Genomic DNA, 17,376 nt, shown 5'->3' on the forward strand with positions numbered 1-17,376 from the left:
CTTACAAGAGTCGTCTCCGCCCCGTCTTTCATAGTTGGCAGACAAACCGGTCTTAACGCTCTATCCTTAAACGGAATGCTCCACAGGCCCGTGCAGTACCACTCAGATCGCTTCGGAACTATCAGCAGCACAGCATGACAGGACCAGGAGCAAAACCAGTAGCAGAACCAATGGCAGAACTAATGGCAGAACCGGTGACAGGACCGATGAACTGGAAGCGCTATGGTGGCTACAATTCGGCCTGGGCGATTGACGGGCCCGACTACCTCGGCTGCATGTACATCATCCCCCAATGGCGATCCCGTATTCTCGACTGGGTGAGTCTTCCCCATCCCCTACGCCCAAGATAACCAACCATCAACACACCCATCACTAACACCCCCCAAATCCCACATCTACGTTCGCCGAGATGATCGCCGATACCACCGCTTCGATCCCCTCAAAGTCCGCAAAGAGAACGAGGTCTGGTAGCACGATGTCACGCTACGAAGGCCCGAGGTGTGGGAACGTCCGGGGGCGGATTATCTGTTACTCAATATGACGAGGATGAGGCTGAGCGCGCTGGAGATCTCGGAGGATGTAGAGAGGAATTTATGGTTAGTAGGGGAGTTTCTGGATACGGGGAGGGTAGAGCTGGAGGATGGGACTGCTTGCCGGAAGACGGGGAGTGAGGATGGGTCAGATCCGCGGAGACCTCGCTATCGTGTACGTCGACCACAACCTGCTCGCTTATCCTCCGTCGCGGCACAGAAGTCAGACTTCCCTTAATACGTTGTTGTCGCAGGATTTGCAAAGCAGTATATCGTCCGTTAGGGGCAAGCGATTGGCCAAATAGTACGTGGTTACATACGGGAAAGTATACCTAGGTTCTAGAGTTTTCCAGAAAGTCAATGTTCCATACATCCATGTGCATACCCAACAAGACAACAGCCACCACCGGTTCCGTTTCGTCGTGGTATCTGCAGACAAAACGATGTCGTTGCAGCATCTGACGCTCCCGAGTCGCCGCCCGGGAGAACCTCCTCAGCTGGGCTATCTCTTGGTGACGCAGAGAAAACACCTTCTGAATACATTCGAGATGGACGAGGAGTACCTTTGGCTGATACTGGAGTTTCTGGATACTGGCAGGGTGGAGCTTCCGGATGGCTCTATTTGCCGTCAACCAGGAAGTTTGGGCGGCTGAATCGTGTGTCGCCCTCGCCATCTTGTACAAGGCCATCACTAGCGTTCAAGCCTTGTATGCTATAGCAAGCTCTCTACGGGAACCTCTCACCCTTGTGACGGCCAGCAAGTCTCGTGAGATTTTGAATAGCACTTCGCGGTCAAGCTAAAAACAATGAACAAGCCGATGCTTGAGGAGCAAGCGAGCAATGGAAGCATCCAACTGAATGTAGAAAGGTAGGTTGCTAAGCGTAGGAACAAACAGAATCAGACTCATAAGGGACGTTCTCGCTCCTCCTTTATCGACCAGAGTGGGAGGCAACCCCGTTCTGTCACTGTTGGAAACCACCAAGCTTTCCTTGCAACACAAGATGGCAGACTCAGCGGCATTGGAACAGCTGAGACGAGATCTCCAGACGCGTCTAGATGCACTGAACACTTTCGACTTCCACAGTTGCGTATTCATCATCAGGGAGTTTCAATGGCAGCTTGCGAGCGGTCAGCTGACTCACGATGTAAGTCCTCCTCAGCCTCTGATGCACGGAATCCACACTGACAATCTAGCCACTCCGCGGCTTCACCGTGGCCGAGTCCGCCGGCTCCACCTGGTTACAACCTGGCTTCATGGTGCAGGGGCTCGAGTCGCTAGATCCGGAGACGTATCCCCAGAACAACTCGAGACTGAACCTACAGGCCAATCTCCTTGATGAGACCACAATCATCAGGATCACGGAGTTCCTGGACACCGGCCGGCTGCAGTTATCGGACGGCCTGATTTTCATCGGGGTGCGGGATCCTTTCGGGGCGCAGCTAGACGCCGATGCTACAGCCTTGGCAGCACAGACAACAGCAGAATGGAGAGCTGGAGCACGGGCTGCCGTAGAGGCCTTTCCCAGCCTCTTTCAAGCGCTCGCGGGTCGGGGAGGGCGTGGAGGCGCATTGGGGACTTGGCGAGGTCCTCGTGCTCGTGGTGCTCATGGTCCACGTGGTCCTCGTCGTCCTCGCGGTCCTCGCGGAGCTTGTGGCGCTCGTGGGCAGTGAGGCAACAGCGGCTTTGAGGTGCGATACAGAAATGCACTTGAGAGTTGCGAGGAAGGAGTTCGTCATTGTTCCAACTAGATAGATGAAAGAGCAGCGGATGAGAAGTCTGTCAGACTTCGAAAGCGGACGTGTTGATTAAGTGTCTTGTTCATGTTGCGTGTGTTCAGAGGCAGATGCAGGATCGGGTGGACGGAAAAGCTATGCGAGGATGGAGATCGATGTGCAAAGAAGCGGAACATGGAAGCGGAACGTGGAAGCTGAAGATATTTTCAGAGTCATAAGTACCATGACATGAGCAACCTAATCTTGGGCAATCTTGAGCATGTAGATTTGCTGAAACATCAAACATCTAACAGAGCGTGATCGGACCATCTGCTTGGTCAAATACAAAAAGAAACCCGGTTATAAGACGCGGGTTCATCCCTTGCATGATGGCCAGACACACTGGTCAATTTCTGGCGAAGCGGTGTTCCTGTCAGCACTTCAATGCTTTTCCGGACATGTCACTACCTTAAACATCGTTGGGATCCCTTCAAGCAGGTATCCAGCGGCGCTTAAACCCCAGCGGGTTGAACAAGCTGGTGTGCTGTGTATTCGTCATCGACGAGACTCGCGAGCATGCTCAAGGGCGTGTAGGCCCTACAAGATACCCAGACGCGTAACCCCATCGACGCGCCGCTCCCACAAACCCGGCGTTTCAGGACCCCACCAGTCAAGCATACCAGGATGAGTTGGGACACTACAATTGGGAGCTATCAGTCATCAATCCCCAGGACGATGAGTCTGCAGACTCCAGCTCCGGGGAATTAGCAGAAGGCGCTCAAGACGAAGAGGCTGACCCAAAGCCGGGGTCTCAGAATGAACCGCCAGCTTAGAGAACCTTCGAGAGCTTCTGTGGAGTAACCTTGCTTCTACATGTTGTGCGGGAGCGGAGGTGTTACACGTAGTGAGAATGGAGACGTTATTCCAATAGATGTCAACGCCACAGATGAACAAGCTCTGAGATGTTCGTTTACCAATCACGTGACATCCTTTCATCGCTCCCCATCTTCAAATGAAGCGGCCGAAGAGAGTAACTAAAAAAAAGAGCGGCGAGAATGTAGTATGATACGAAGTTAAAGCAGAGCCGAGGAGCCGAGCAATCTTCCAGTGGATTGAGTATCGCATGATTCACTGCTCATGACCCCACCCAATCTGAACTTGCGGTTTGCTGGACAACCCTACCATCTAGCAAAGAGTATACAACTGTGATGCTGAGCTGGAAGGGCAAACGAAATCTACATATAAGAGGCGTGTTCGCTCATCCAGTAAGGGATGGCATACAAGCATCATGGCAGCATCGACAGAACTGCATGAGCTTAGGGCACACCTCCAGAGATGCTTGGACGCGCTCGAAAACGACGAACTCTTGTGTTGCCACTTCCTCATGAACGAGTACCGAGCCTATGAAGACATTCCCGGATACCACCACGTAGGTGTTCCCACGTTCGAAAGCGCAGCAACTAACACAGAGGCGCTGACAAACCCAGGCCGAGCCAGAGCAAAATGTGCGCGCAGAAGGTTTCACCCGGCACTACGAGGAATCCGGTCTCGTCCTCCGGCACTCCGCGCCAAGAGGGCCGCACAACAGAGTGGCTTTACGAGCGACGAGGTTTCTTGAGGAGAAGTACGTCCGCATCCTTCTGGTGTTTTTGGATGAAGGAAAGGTCGAGCTGCCCGATGGCACAATGTTCCGAGGCATAGAGAAGCATGGAGAGTCCGTCTAAGGGTGAGGTGGCTCGGATGCGGGGAAAGTCTCGCATGTCAACGGCGCCGCGGTAACGGAGCGCGAGTGTGAAAAGGGAATGTTAGGAGTACGGATTGTATAAGGTTCTGAAAGCTGCTTTACAGACCTGCTAGACAGCATGCCGTAGAGGAAAAGTTCTACGACGAAGAGATACAAAGCGGAATGCATGGATCATTTCCCAGTGCTGCTCTGGTGATTCCGAGCCTCGAGGCCGAGGCTGTGGTAAGCGGCCAGCGTGCTAACATTCTGTAATATCTATACGAAGCGGTGACGGCAGACCAGCCGATGAGAGAAGCATCGAGTAAGAATGTGAAATGAGCAAATGATGCCAACTAGTCATCGTCATCTATGGGCCATGACTGTATCCCGGGACTGTTCAATCACGCGTCAGTAGTTGGCTCAATACTGCATTGTAGCTGAGTAAGTTCTAGTTAAAGACTTACAAGTAAGGAAGCGAGAACTCCGGCTTAGGAGTGAATGAAGGCTTCTGAGTCATCTGCGTAATTGTACCATATGCGGCTGTCGTTGTAGTCGTAGTTGTATCCGTAGTAGTGGGCCTACAACACCATCATCTACATGCCGGATTACTTCAAAGCGCACTCCAGCCACTTACTCGCCCGGTGCACCCGGCGAATATCCCGGCGCATACTCCAGCGTCAACGTCTGCGTGGCCGGGGGCTCTGTAGTCGTTCTCGCCTCCGTCCTATTGCTGTGCATAGTCGTCTCTTTCTCGATTTCGTAATGCAGCACTAGCTCCGTCGAGAGGCTGAACATCGTCAACTTCTTAGTCACAGTGGCCTGATACGTCTCCACCATGATCATCGCCGGTCCGGTAATCGTGGTCGAGAGGTCGACCGTAGTGGTGAGGGTGCTGGTTACAGTAACGATCTTGACTTCCCAGACTTCCTCTATATCAAGACACTGCTCCTCGCCGTCGACGATGCTGCAGATTGTGACGTCGACGTCTGAGGGAGGACCGGCAGTCGTGAGGGCTTGCCATGGCGCTCTGTAATAGGTTGTTACGAGCCGAATGGTTGGCGCGGGTGTAATGAGCGCACCGTCGGAGACGAACGGTGTTGTCGATTCCAGATGCGCGTCGGAGTGGCTAGAGAAGGTGATCTCCTGATTACATTCGGAGACTGTAACCCGGCTAGCAAGGCCATTAAGCACGGTTGCGCATATTGTGGTGAGTGTAGGGCTGTATTCTGTGAAGCATGTTCCATTGCCGGGCGGAGTTGATATCGAGTAATTTCTATATGGTGGTCCGGAGGTAACCGTGCTGAACGTGGAGTGTGTCTCGGCAAAGAACGCAAGAGGCGGAAGCACACAGATCGTGATTTGGGGGACCCAAGACGTCTCCACCTGGCTTTGCTTTGTGATGGCAATAGGTGGGGCTGATGGCGAGGGTATAAAGAGGGTGTAAATATATCTCGAGCTGGCGCTGGTGGTGGAAGTTTCCTCTACGGGCTCTGGCATAGGATCTTCGGGCTCGGGGTGCGGTATTTGGCGTCTGATATATGCTGCATCGACCTTCGCATGCTGTGATGTAGGGTTGTATCGCTTGTGCGGGTCTAATCCGTGCTCCTGGCGGCGGCCGGTAAGGGAGGAAAGGGCTTGGAGGGCCAGCGACAACGATGGTAATGAAAGATACATAACGATGGACTATGATATGAGAGAGACGACGACCGTGAGTAAGTAAGACATGGACCGTGGAGATCTCATGAAAAGAGGAGCTGCTTTCGAAGAGATCCGGTGATGGCATGATGCATGCCAGGGTCTAAGCATAACAAACAGCGGAGTGAGGAATGTAGCAGGAGGCATTCCACGAAAGATCACGCTTACACCTAACTAGCTCTCAGAGACCTCACTTCCAGTGAGGACTGCTATTATGCCAGATACCCATAGGTGAGTGCGGACAGGCATCCTGATCTATGGAATCTGAGGTATACTGAACTTACTTTGCAATCTGAGCGCTTATGAACAGCGGTGCACGAGCTAGAATCGCGCTGAATGGGGTTTTGATGCACAACTAGCGGTTCGTCCGAGTGAGCCAGCAAGCCATGCACGACAGTGATCGTAATTGATGCGTTGTGCACATTTCGACCGCTGGATAATGTCGGGACACGAATGTTAGGATGCAAAGCGCCCAAACAGTCACGTGATAATCCTCCCGTGCGCCCAGCTGCAAGTACCCCTTTCAGATGCATTTACATCTCCAATCCCGAAGCACGTGGCTGTAAACTGTCTCGACGAAGCACGTCCCCGAGAGCATATTTTCTTCGTGCTGTTCAATCATAGTCTTGTCTTGTACGAGTCTCGTAGCAATGCCAAGGCTGTCAGGCTAAGCATCAATAGAGGAGAAACAGGCGCCTGATTCTCAGGCCATGAACGATGTTTATATTCGTCACTATGTGCAGAACATTAGCTCCCCCCGTTGCAACATACGCCGAGCGTTTCTTTCTCTGTAAGAATATGCGCATTGCTGCATCTATCCTCTTCATCGGCAATCGCCCATAGAGCCTTCTCCTGACCATCAAGCCGAATAGCACTCTCTTTTCTCGCGAGGACCCATCGTGCACTATATCCTAGGTCAGTGGTCTTGCTAGGGCACAAAGAATGCGTAGGTGCCACCCACATGAATCGCACCAATCCCACGACCTCTACCGCCAAAATCACTCCAATCACAAACAAAGTGAACCGAATAAGCATCAGATTCAATTCTCCTTCTTCCTCCCACAGCCTCTCTGCCTCCTCGTCCGGTACCCTAACAATGCGACACATAGTCCTGCTCTCCTCAGCCAATCCCTCCCTCGACCCCTGCATCAGCGCACTCGTCGGTACCGGCAGCGCCTCCCTCAACACACCTGCCCTCGACGCCGCATCAGTGCGGAGGCCAGATGCGAAGAGGTCGCCATAAGCGTAAGAATTTCTGCGGCGCCATTTATCGAGCTGAGGTCCGATGCGAGTGCAGGCGTCTTCGGCGGAAGCGGGCAATATGTAGCCCAGGCTTGCGGAGGGGACTGAGATGCACCGGCATTGACGTGTCCAGGCGAGTGCGGGGATGGGAGCGGCGGTTATGGCGGGAAGGGTCGACGCAAGGGCGAGGAGGGCCGTTAGCGTGAGGGCGGCCATGGCGATGTTGGCGGAAGAACGTGCTGAGCGATGCTTGCGTGACGATAATGGGTTGATGCGATAGTTGTACGATTTGTTTCTAGGTAACGAGTATTGCGAGTGGTACTTGTATGGAGAGAGCAAGTAAATGGCAAGTGCGAGTTAACTCTCACGCAAACGGCAAGCTCGAGTTCGACGAAGCGGGGCAGTAAAGAAACGATGTTCAAAGGAATGTGGGAGACAAGCAATTGTAAACACAAAAAGTAAGGCAGGAAGACCGGGGATGCAGCAACTCCTCACATGTGGCCAGCGCCAGCTACATGTACTCCAGGCGGAAATGTGCATGGCGCAACGGCTTGAACTGGCTTCCGTAGACGTATGAACGATCCACGGTATCTCGCATAACGGTAAGCCAAGCCGGACGCTCAGCGCTGAACACTTGCAGGTAGCGGGATATTAAACCATGGTCCGGTACCTCAATCCGGGTTCGGGCTGTCTGTGGCTGGCTCAGGATACGGATACAGTTTGATTTACTGAACGCCATCGATAGGTCGAGCGCTTGACAAACAACCCCGCCCGAGGTGTCCAAGATACTACTGTCGCCATGATCTTCCATAGATTACAAAGGAGTTTGATGTCCTTATGAATGCGCTCGTGTTCTGCAACAACGTTGCATAAGCTCATTTAGAGGAGCAGCATTGCAAATCTGCATGCTGTCCGGCATCGCAGAGTGCAGACAAGCTTTTCTGTGCCTGGGCCCGTGCATCCAGCCGCTCCCCCTGTCCCTGATCCAACTCCCCCTATCACGAGCCTCGAACGGTCTCTCCCTCAGCTCTTGGGAATTACTATAATTAAGCCCTAATTTTCAGCTCCGCCAGAAAGTCTTGTGCACGTAGTCATGCGCCGCCGCAGCTTTAGTTCGATCTAAGCCAGGGGAGTGTGAACCGGCAGGGCTCGCTCATCGCTCAGGTTTCATAAGGGAAGGTATTTGGAAGGACTCGCATCACAACGCTTAAACGGAGTTCTCAAAGTCCCCTTGATTCCCATGACGCTCGGAGCTGCGAGAGAGGTATGGCATTGGCCTTACCTTTGGGTGAAGCAGTAGCGGAGGAGCGGCCGAGGAGTCGTATGGACTCCGGTACTTTCACCAGCACTCGATCACGGCGAAATGGCTTTCGAATAACTTCCTCTCTGCCCGGGAGGCAAAAATCACTATAGTTTCTAGAAACAACCCACCACTGGAACTTTGAAGAGAGCGGTTCCTTTCTGACTGAATAAGCTCCATTGTTCTGCTGTATCAGTGTGCATAGTCTGGCGACCGAGCAACGAAGAGGAGCATGCCTTGTTAAGACCCCATGAGACGCTATCCTGCTGTCCTGCTGTCTGATGTCCACGCAACGCCAAGCCCTAACCAAGATGCAGCACCATCGTCGGCATGATACACATACAAGCTAAAGCGCAACCATTTCCGTGCTTTCAGCAAGATGCAAGAACCCCAGTCCATTCCCTTCCGCCTCTCGGCAAGCTTCGGCTCCGCCCCCATAGAGCAATCTACCGCTTCCTCTTCTTTCCTTTCTCCTCATCATCAAGCCCACTCTCCTTGTCCTTCCTCTTAGCCTTCTTCTCCAACTCATCCCAATCCTCGCCCTCCTCCTCACTCTCACTGCCACTCCCCTCCGCCTCCTCCGACGCATTCTCATCGAACTCGCTCTCATCTTCGCTCTCACTCTCACTCTCCGCCAACTCACTGTCGCTCATCTCAAACGCTGACTCCTCGGTCTCGCTTTGTTCGCCCTCGTCGGAGCTCTCGGCGTCTAGGAAATTCCACCCGCCGTCTGCGAAGAAGGCGTGCGGGTCGGACGTCACGGTCTTCATGATGGTGGCCCAGTTTAGATTGAGCGGGCCTTCAGAGAAGGGGATCTCGACGCTGTCGAGCCAGTCTTTGACTGCGTCGAGGGAGTCGACGGGGATGGTGTTGATGTGCGCGGGGGGGCGGTTGAAGTCTTTGAAGACGAGGACCATGTCGAAGTTTTTGAGGCCGAACTACGGTTTTAGTCTTGTTAGTCGATTCTCCGCAGGGTGCCGGTGATCACAAGATAGAGCGGCTTACCTGAACACGCTCCAAATGCACTATCTCAATATCCGCAAGCGTGATGACCAAAAACGGCGGTTCAGTCAACTGCACCAGACAGTCCGTCGTCGGCTGGATCGTAACGCTGCTCCTCGAGGGCACACCGTTGAAGCCCAGCTCGCGGAATGGAATGTCGACGCTCAGTCCCTCATTCCGGCCGGCATCGGCAATCTTCTCCGCAAAGTTTTTGAACTCCTTGTCGAGCTGGACCCTTCTCCTCCTCTCCTCCTGCTCGGCCTCGAACTCATCCTCGTCGCCACCAAACCTGTGCTTCCGCTTCCGGGCGCCCGTCTCATCAAACTGCTCGTTCGTTGCCTCACGCACAAACTGCACGTCTTTAGTCTTCTTCTTGCCGATCATGATCGGGTTGATGAGATGAACGTGAATGATGACGATCATCTCGTGCTGGCAGGGCTGAAAGAAAAGATGTTTGACATTGCTGAACAGTATATCGACTTGTGCACCGCCATTGCCATGAACATAGCGGAGACCGTTCTGGTGGATCTGGACTTCGCCCGGTACGCGTTTGCCGTCGAGGGCGGGGCGCAGGAAGATCATGTCGAGGCGGAGCGGGTTACGGTTCTTGACGGTCACGAGCTTGTCTTGCTCGACTACGTCCTCCATCTGTTTCTTCTCTTGTTCGCGGCGCACGACTTCTTTCTTGAGGTCGGTGATCTGGCGCGTGATTTCGTCGATGCGGTCGACATCTTTGGAGCGGAAGGTTAAGCTGCGGACGAAGTGTGCGGTCGGGTCCTCAAACGGCTGGTCGTCTTTTCTGCCAACACCCTGACCGGGGGAGAGGAAGTTGATGCGGAGGGAGGTAACGTCGCCCTCGGGCGTGTGACTAGCGTTCTTGATGGTGTTAATGTGGAATGGTACTGGGCGACCCATGATAGGTAAAACGACAGTTGCGGCCTTGGCATCCACGACGATAGTAAGGTCCTTGACCCTTGAAGGAAACTGGTTGTCGCGCTTGTACGACTCGAACCGCTTGAACTTCTTCTCTTCAACGCCATTGAGATTGCCGGTTCCCTCACCGTAGCGCTCCAGGCCCTGCTGCTGTTTCTTCTGGTGGAGTTCTTTTTGGTGTTCCCGGCGCTGCTTGTCCTTCTCGGCATCCTGATTCGTGCTGCGATCGGTACGAAGCCTTGTCTTGGTGATGTTGCTCTGCGCAACCGCGCCCACCTTCGCGTCTTTCTTGGGCTTTGCTTTTGGAGCCGCCTCCTCATCGTCCTTGAAGAAGAAAGACACTGACTCCGGATCCGAAGGCGCATCCTTGGTGAAGACTGCAGTTTCACCCGTTGTAACGCGGACTGTGTCGGTAATGGCTAATGCGTAGGTGTTGCTCTTCTTGTCCTGCGGATCGGGGTTTGGCAGATCGCTGAAGCCCGTTGTGATCATCAAGGTCATGCCATCCTTCAATGTTCGGTTGCTCTTGCCGCTGATAATGAGCGTGCCGTCGCGGCTCTCAATACCAATGCCATAACCAACGTTCTTGGGGAAATGCTTCTCCAATTCCGGCTTCTTCGCCCTGAGCACGCCCAGAGCCTTGGTGTACACCTCCTTTGCCGTAACGCCGTCCTTGATCGTCCGAAGTACAGTTTCATGCATCTGCAAGAGGAGCTTGTAGTTGCTCCCTTGCGATTTGTTCGGGTCAACGAGATATGTTCGCGCGATTATCGAAGAGTAGGACTGATATCGCAGTCCAAGCGCGCATATGATGACGCCTGGATGCAGATTGCTGTCAGTAGGCTCTGCGGTGAACTTGATGTCATACTGGCCACCGCTCTGAACCGTCGGCATAGTACTCCAATCAAGGTTCATCGCATCGAAACTGCTGGAGACTTTGAGTTTCTGGAAGAATTTTGCGTCGTCGATCTTGTTGGACACCTTCTCCGCCAGCGCCTTGTTTGTGATTTTCTTGTCTTCGTCGAGTATAGCCGACATCTCGTCCAAGAAGTAGTTCGCCATGACTCCGCTCGACGCTCGTGCAGCGTCCCGGATTTGTCGCTAACGCTCTGTGTTAGCAAACTTTGCCCACCTGCTGCATAACTGTAGTGGAACATACCAGCTCCTTCTCGTCTTTGACGGACAGCGCGGCGGTTGAAATAGTCACCGCCGCATCAACCTCCTCGACATCCTTCGAGATATCCCCATAGGCCCTCTTCCACTCCTCTGCAAAGGGCCCACTCTGGACATCCTTTGGGAGAACGCCGACCTTCTTCCCCGCGTTCTTGATGATGTCCAGGCACTTCTCAAACTGCTTCGCATTCTCCGCCGGATCCTTGCCGCGCACCAGAACTTCAACAGGCGTCTTGCCACCTTTCAAAGGCTCTAAATATGCCGCCTTTTTCTTCGTCGTAACAATAGTCAACCCCGCCGGTGTCATCACCATTAGAGTCGCGGGAAACTCGTAGCCTAGCAGCCATAGCTGGAATGCTGCGCTCTTGTTGTATGTTCCTTGGTCTGTTGCTTTTCCCACAAGAACGACGATGGAGCCGACGCCACCGAAGACGGTGTCGCCCGATCGCTTGTCGGTCCACTGTGAGATGAAGCTGGAGAGGCGATCGTGGAAGGCCTGCTTGTCGATGGTGATTTCGTCGCCCATGTCGGCGGCAATGGAATGAAGCCCCTTCTGAAGGCGACCGATCGGTTGACGGAAAAAGACGTGGAGGTGTGTTGGAAGGAGGATAGAGGGGTTGCCGGGCGTGTTGAACGATGAAGCAACGACGTGAACTTTCGCGTCTTGGAGACGGGATGAGCTTCGGACTGATATTGATCCGGGCTTCCTGTGTCAGCCTTGGGGCCTTATATGTCTTAACTCCGATCAACTCCGTCCAGCGAACCCCTTCCCGCTGTGGAGACTGAAACGGTCAACACCAGCGCCAGATCCGTGCTCTAGATAGTACTCAGACACCCGAGAGTCTCTCGATGTATTTGCGAGCCTCAGACTCACTTAGCGCGTGCGAACCATGACCACTCTCCCCCCCGACCTGGGTCCTGTAGATCCCAACAGGACTCTCGGTCGTGGAGATGGCCAACAGCGCAAGCAAAACGCAGCTACTGGAGCCTCTGCTGCAGGCATACGAGCCTTGACTACCCAGTTCTTGACCTACTACTTCAGAGCACCCATCAAAGCTTTCTTTCGCACCAGGGTTGAGTGAGTGATACGCCGCTCGTCCGCAAAACATACGGAGTACTGATCGGGTGAAGCTATACTGTACGTTCCACTTTCCCAGGTCAAGAGCTCGAGCAAAGTGTTGAACCACTGTAGGCCTATGCAAGAGCAATAAACCCGCAAATCAAAGCCAATACCGGCTGGTCATGGCGAACAACCACCCCCGGCCTCCTCGCCCATGCGGTGAAGCAGTACGGATGGAGCTTTATACCCAACCAAGTGCTCCCGCCTATGCTTGCAAACGTAACAGTCGGAGCTGTACTTTACACCGCCTACCTCCAAACTCTCGGCGCTTTCCATGCGCCTTCTGCCGAGAACGCCAAACGCGTCTATCCTCCCGCACCGCCCTCACACACCTTCCTAGCCGGCTTCACCGCCGGCTCAATCCAGTCCCTCATCGCTGCCCCCCTCGATGCGCTCCAAGTCCGCTTCCGCACCGCCGACATGCTCGAAGGGCGGTACCGCACAATGTGGCACTACGCGTCCGCCAAACTGCACTCAATCGGTGTGCGTGGCATCTTCGCCGGCTACGGCCTCTCCCTCGTGCGCGATGCCTTCGGCTCCGGCGTCTTCTTCGCGACCTTCGAGTACATCAAATCGCAGGGCTACTACAACTTCGTGACGCGGTACTATGGCCACTTCGAGCCCGTATATCTCTTTCATCCCTACAAGTCCACGATTAGCTACAACGAGGACCAGCGCGCAACGATACGGCCGCACTATGCGCTCGAGCCATCTTTCTTGCTGCTTGCGGGCGTCGCGGCGAGTGTGGCGCAGCAGGGAATCCTGTATCCGCTGAACGAGATCCAGAACGTGCACTATGGCCGGCTGGAGTCGATTGATTATGCGGCGAAGCTGGAGCCGCCGAGCGGGAAGATGATGAGGCTGTATTATCATGCGTATCAGGAGACGTTTAAGCAGTGTGAACGGCAGGCGAAGCGCGCAGGGGGGTGGCGGAGGTATTTATATAGGAACTTTTGGGCGAGTACCGCGAGGCAGGTGCCGAGTACCAGCGCGGGGTTGATTGTGTTTGAGCTTGTGAGGAGGAAGTATGGTGGGCAAGGAGATGAGGTACGGATATCAAGAGACGGGTATGATATCCTGCTCAGATGAAAGAGAGCGTTTACGTGGGTTGGCGTAAGCGCATCTTAGACGGGCGGTGCTCGCTTTCGGATCACCATGGGGAGCTGGATACCGGTGTAGACTGTACAGACTTCACTCTCATCAATAAATCATACCAGCAAGGTCACATCTCCGTCTCTTAGGTCATTACAGTTAATAGCTCAAATACCGCTTGAATACGCCTTCGCGTCTCAACAGTAGTCATGCGGCAGTAGATAGGGTACCTGTCAACAATGCTCGGATGACTGGTTTTAGTGTTAAGCAGGGATATCTCACGGTTCCGCGACACAAAGTTACCGGTTCTGGAGAAGCCCCGTCCTTCTCAAAGGCCTAACCCGATATGTGTTCATAAATCTGCACGTATAATAGAGAACGAGGTCTGATCGATGCTAAAAGGGATAATATTCAGGCTTCCAGATTTACTACAATGGATACTTGAGGTGCAGTCCAAATAAGGTGCGGCGCAGGTTGCGGATGCGCGATCACGCTAACGCACGCCGCTCACGGTCCCTATGACGAACTTTTGGGAGCGGCTCAGCATTTCGAATCCAATTTGAAGCTCTGGCGCTTGACGTTGAGTCATCTCCGGCTGCTCCAGTTGCACAGGATGGTCAGTTGCATGCTATAGATCCCGCGTTGTTAAGTCCGGTGTAGAACAGGCGGCGGGCAGCATGAAACATCTCTTAGGTGCCTTCCGCTTTCGCTAGGTTTAGTGTCTGTCCCACACGTCAAAGAGCTACTACCTATCTAGGTAGGCACTTACTTGCCCAAGGAAGCTTGATGTCTTTGGCTACGCTCATGGCGCCAACGACGGCTCCTTGGACAGCCTACCTGCTCATTAACACCACTTTCCCTATATTGATGCCCATCTCACTTACTTTCGGCTGAGCTGCCGAACCTGAATGTCCTCGAATATATGTCCTATTCCATTTCCACTCCTTAGACGTCGACGCTCCATTTCGACCCTGTACCTTACTTTCTCTTTTACCTAGTTTACGGAGCTTGCCTGCCTTCCTGATCCGTCCTTGTGCGCTTGCATCGAGTCAGGTTTCGCACAGTCTTCTGCGAGTGCTGTGAGCATGCTTAAGTGGAAGCCATGGCGCGCCCAAGCACGAGACAACACTTTCTCCAGCTCGAAAGGAGACCTGGAGAAGAGGGCACCTGAGCGGAAAAAATGGAGCATGGGCATCTTGAGCGACGAAGAGACGGACAAGATTCCTGGTGCGTGGACGAGCCTGACTGCGCTCAACTATTCAATAGCATCACAACAGCCGGGAGAATGCTGAAAAAAAGGTTCGTTTACAAGATATCACTAACAACTGGGTCAGGCTCCGTACTCTTGTATCCAGAGGAATCAGACCATAATGGACCCCTCAGCCTTCACAACACTCCAGCTGAGATACTCGACTCATCGCTGACCTCATCATATCCGTCCTCCGTACAAAGCGGTTCAGCACAACCCACACGAACCGAGAAGAAACGGACAGCCGGTGGCAAGATAATCCTGGAACCCCAGCCCGACGAGTCCCAAAACGATCCGCTGAACTGGCCAAAGAAACGTAGAAATGCGGCGCTGCTGTCCATAGGCTTCTACTGCATGGCCGGCGGAGGCATGGCCCCATTACTTGCCACAGGCTTCCACGATATTGCAGAAACATACCATGTTTCGGAGGCCTCGGTCGCGCTTACCACCAGACTGTACATACTGGGGCTGGGGATAGGGAGCCTTGTCTGCTCGCCTACAGCCATCCTCTTCGGCAAGCGGCCAGTGTATCTCGCAACTACGATTCTGTTCATTCTGAGCTCTGTGTGGTGCGCCTTGTCGCCGAATTATCCATCCTTGCTTGTTGCTAGGATTGTACAGGGACTGGCTGTCAGCCCTGTCGAATGCCTTCCTTCAGCCTCGGTAGCGGAGATATCCTTTCTCCATAAGCGACCATACCGCCTGGGAATCTACACGCTGTTCCTGCTGGGAGGGATGAATTTGGTGCCTCTGATCAGCGCTGTTGTCATCCAGGCTCTGGGGTGGAGCTGGGTCTTTTGGTAAGTTAGGCAATTAGAATTCAAGCAGCGTTCAACTAACGTCTATCAGGATTGTCGCCATGGTGGTCGGCCTATGCTTCGTGCTACTCTTTCTATTTGTTCCCGAGACGTTCTGGGACAGAACACCACGTCCGTATGGGTATAATCAGGGACAGCGGGAGGCCCAGCCGAGTGAACAGGGCTCAAGCCGACACCCTCGCAGTGATACCAGAGACGCTTCCGCCCAAATCGATGGCGGTAGCGAGTCAGGGAACGCCTCAAATTTTCCTCTCCTGCTCCAATCAGCACCTGGAACGCTTGCCCATAGGCGTCGTGAACGTCATCCGCATTCTGGTAACGCTGATAATAATGCCGCTGCAGAGAAGACTGCAGAGGCTATTAACGGGGCCGTATTAGAATTCGGCAAACCTTACAGCGGCCCCATGAGCACACAGCAATCAAAAGCGACGTCTATTGCAGGCATCGCGTCTCCTGGATCGCTTCACTCGGATGCCTGGAGAGTTGTACCTATGGGCGGTGCACCGAAAACCCCGTTGCTCCGCAACCTCAACTCGCCATTCTACGAATCACAGGCTAACGAGGACGACTACTTCGCCTTGAGTGCTACAGCCGCGCCGAATGTTAACGAAGGTGCAGTGCTGAGTCAACCGCAGGAGTCACCAACCGCTTCAGAGCCACTGAGACTCGTCTTGAGGCTGCCTTCGCCTCCCCTCCGTTCGGCCCTCCGCTCACCGCACCAGTCACCAGAGCATTCCAGCCCTCGCAAGCACGTCACCCTCTCTCCCACTGCACTCACCGAGCCAGAACTCACTACTATCAGTCCCCGCCCCACAGGCTCTACACCACCTGCTGCTACCGCCTACACCGAATTCTGGAAGACCCACCCGCCGAAAACCTTTTACAGACTCTCCGCCCCTATTATGGCCGCCTATCACAAGGCTCCTGGCTAAAAGTCGCTGTGCGGCCCTTCGTCCTCTTCGCCTACCCCTCAATCCTGTGGAGCACTGTGGTCTACTCCCTCTCGATCGGGTGGTTGATCGTTCTTTCCGAGTCCGTGTGTTCCATCTACCGCGACCGCGACTCCTACAACTTCTCCGCCCTCCAGACGGGACTCGTCTACCTCTCCCCCTTCATTGGCGGCATCCTCGGCACCATCGTTGCGGGAAAGGTCTCCGATCATGTCGTGTGGTGGATGGCCAAACACAACGGAGGTGTGTACGAGCCGGAGTTTCGGCTGGCGATGGCAGCGCCGGTGGCGGTGTGCACGATGGTGGGGCTGATGGGGTTCGGGTGGATTGCGGAAGAGAGAGAAGCCTGGATCGTGCCGACGGTGTTTTTCGGGGCGGTCAGTTTTGGGTGTACGCTAGGGTGTATGACAGCGATTACGTTTGCGGTGGATTGTTATAGCGGGTTGGTAGTGGAGGCGATGGTTACGTTGAATCTGGGGAAGAGTAAGTTCGCATCCTCCGCACCGTGATGCTGCGTTCTTGGCTCTAAAGTGATGGGGACTGATTTCGAGCAGATGTCTTCCACGGCCTGGTCTTCTCGCTCTTCTTTACCCACTGGCTAGAGTCCGACGGGCCGAGAGTTGTGTTTCTTGCCATCGGGGGCATTCAGATGGCGTGCTTGCTCGTGACGACACCCATGTATGTTTACGGCAAAAGGGCCAGGATGTGGACTGCGAGGAAGAACCTGATGGAGAAGTTTTAATCCGACGGGCTCGGGTGCTAGAACTAGAAGCCCAAGAAATTGTGATCATTCCGGATACCTGACTGCTTGGTAGACCACGCCGTGTGTCGCAAC

The 17,376-nt window shown here is 54.0% G+C and overlaps 7 protein-coding genes across 7 annotated transcripts; 4 read left to right on the plus strand and 3 right to left on the minus strand.

Moving 5' to 3' along the window:
• Positions 1-1,532: 1,532 nt before the first annotated feature.
• On the plus strand, positions 1,533-2,284 carry W97_05623 (uncharacterized protein; the record flags this gene model as incomplete). Its single annotated transcript, XM_007783357.1, has 3 exons — positions 1,533-1,676; positions 1,726-1,947; positions 2,045-2,284. The coding sequence occupies 3 exons, from the start codon at positions 1,533-1,535 to the stop codon at positions 2,282-2,284; spliced, it is 606 nt and encodes a 201-aa protein (XP_007781547.1).
• A 1,248-nt stretch (positions 2,285-3,532) lies between these two features.
• W97_05624 (uncharacterized protein) lies at positions 3,533-3,968 on the plus strand (the record flags this gene model as incomplete). Its single annotated transcript, XM_007783358.1, has 2 exons — positions 3,533-3,673; positions 3,732-3,968. 2 exons carry the CDS (start codon positions 3,533-3,535, stop codon positions 3,966-3,968), a joined length of 378 nt encoding a protein of 125 aa, XP_007781548.1.
• Positions 3,969-4,597: 629 nt separating this feature from the next.
• W97_05625 (uncharacterized protein) lies at positions 4,598-5,641 on the minus strand (the record flags this gene model as incomplete). Its single annotated transcript, XM_007783359.1, has 1 exon — positions 4,598-5,641. One exon carries the CDS (start codon positions 5,639-5,641, stop codon positions 4,598-4,600), a length of 1,044 nt encoding a protein of 347 aa, XP_007781549.1.
• A 768-nt stretch (positions 5,642-6,409) lies between these two features.
• Positions 6,410-7,120, minus strand: W97_05626 (uncharacterized protein; the record flags this gene model as incomplete). The annotated part of the gene is made up of 1 exon (XM_007783360.1): positions 6,410-7,120. The coding sequence occupies one exon, from the start codon at positions 7,118-7,120 to the stop codon at positions 6,410-6,412; it is 711 nt and encodes a 236-aa protein (XP_007781550.1).
• Positions 7,121-8,650: 1,530 nt separating this feature from the next.
• W97_05627 (uncharacterized protein) lies at positions 8,651-11,838 on the minus strand (the record flags this gene model as incomplete). Its single annotated transcript, XM_007783361.1, has 3 exons — positions 8,651-9,142; positions 9,210-11,240; positions 11,299-11,838. 3 exons carry the CDS (start codon positions 11,836-11,838, stop codon positions 8,651-8,653), a joined length of 3,063 nt encoding a protein of 1,020 aa, XP_007781551.1.
• Positions 11,839-12,202: 364 nt separating this feature from the next.
• Positions 12,203-13,521, plus strand: W97_05628 (uncharacterized protein; the record flags this gene model as incomplete). The annotated part of the gene is made up of 3 exons (XM_007783362.1): positions 12,203-12,390; positions 12,444-12,450; positions 12,505-13,521. The coding sequence occupies 3 exons, from the start codon at positions 12,203-12,205 to the stop codon at positions 13,519-13,521; spliced, it is 1,212 nt and encodes a 403-aa protein (XP_007781552.1).
• A 1,088-nt stretch (positions 13,522-14,609) lies between these two features.
• Positions 14,610-17,283, plus strand: W97_05629 (uncharacterized protein; the record flags this gene model as incomplete). Its single annotated transcript, XM_007783363.1, has 5 exons — positions 14,610-14,751; positions 14,859-15,573; positions 15,623-16,343; positions 16,394-17,024; positions 17,096-17,283. The coding sequence occupies 5 exons, from the start codon at positions 14,610-14,612 to the stop codon at positions 17,281-17,283; spliced, it is 2,397 nt and encodes a 798-aa protein (XP_007781553.1).
• Positions 17,284-17,376: the final 93 nt, after the last annotated feature.

This window comes from Coniosporium apollinis (assembly GCF_000281105.1).
Source record: "Coniosporium apollinis CBS 100218 chromosome Unknown supercont1.26, whole genome shotgun sequence".
In the NCBI taxonomy this organism is placed as follows: domain Eukaryota; kingdom Fungi; phylum Ascomycota; class Dothideomycetes; genus Coniosporium; species Coniosporium apollinis.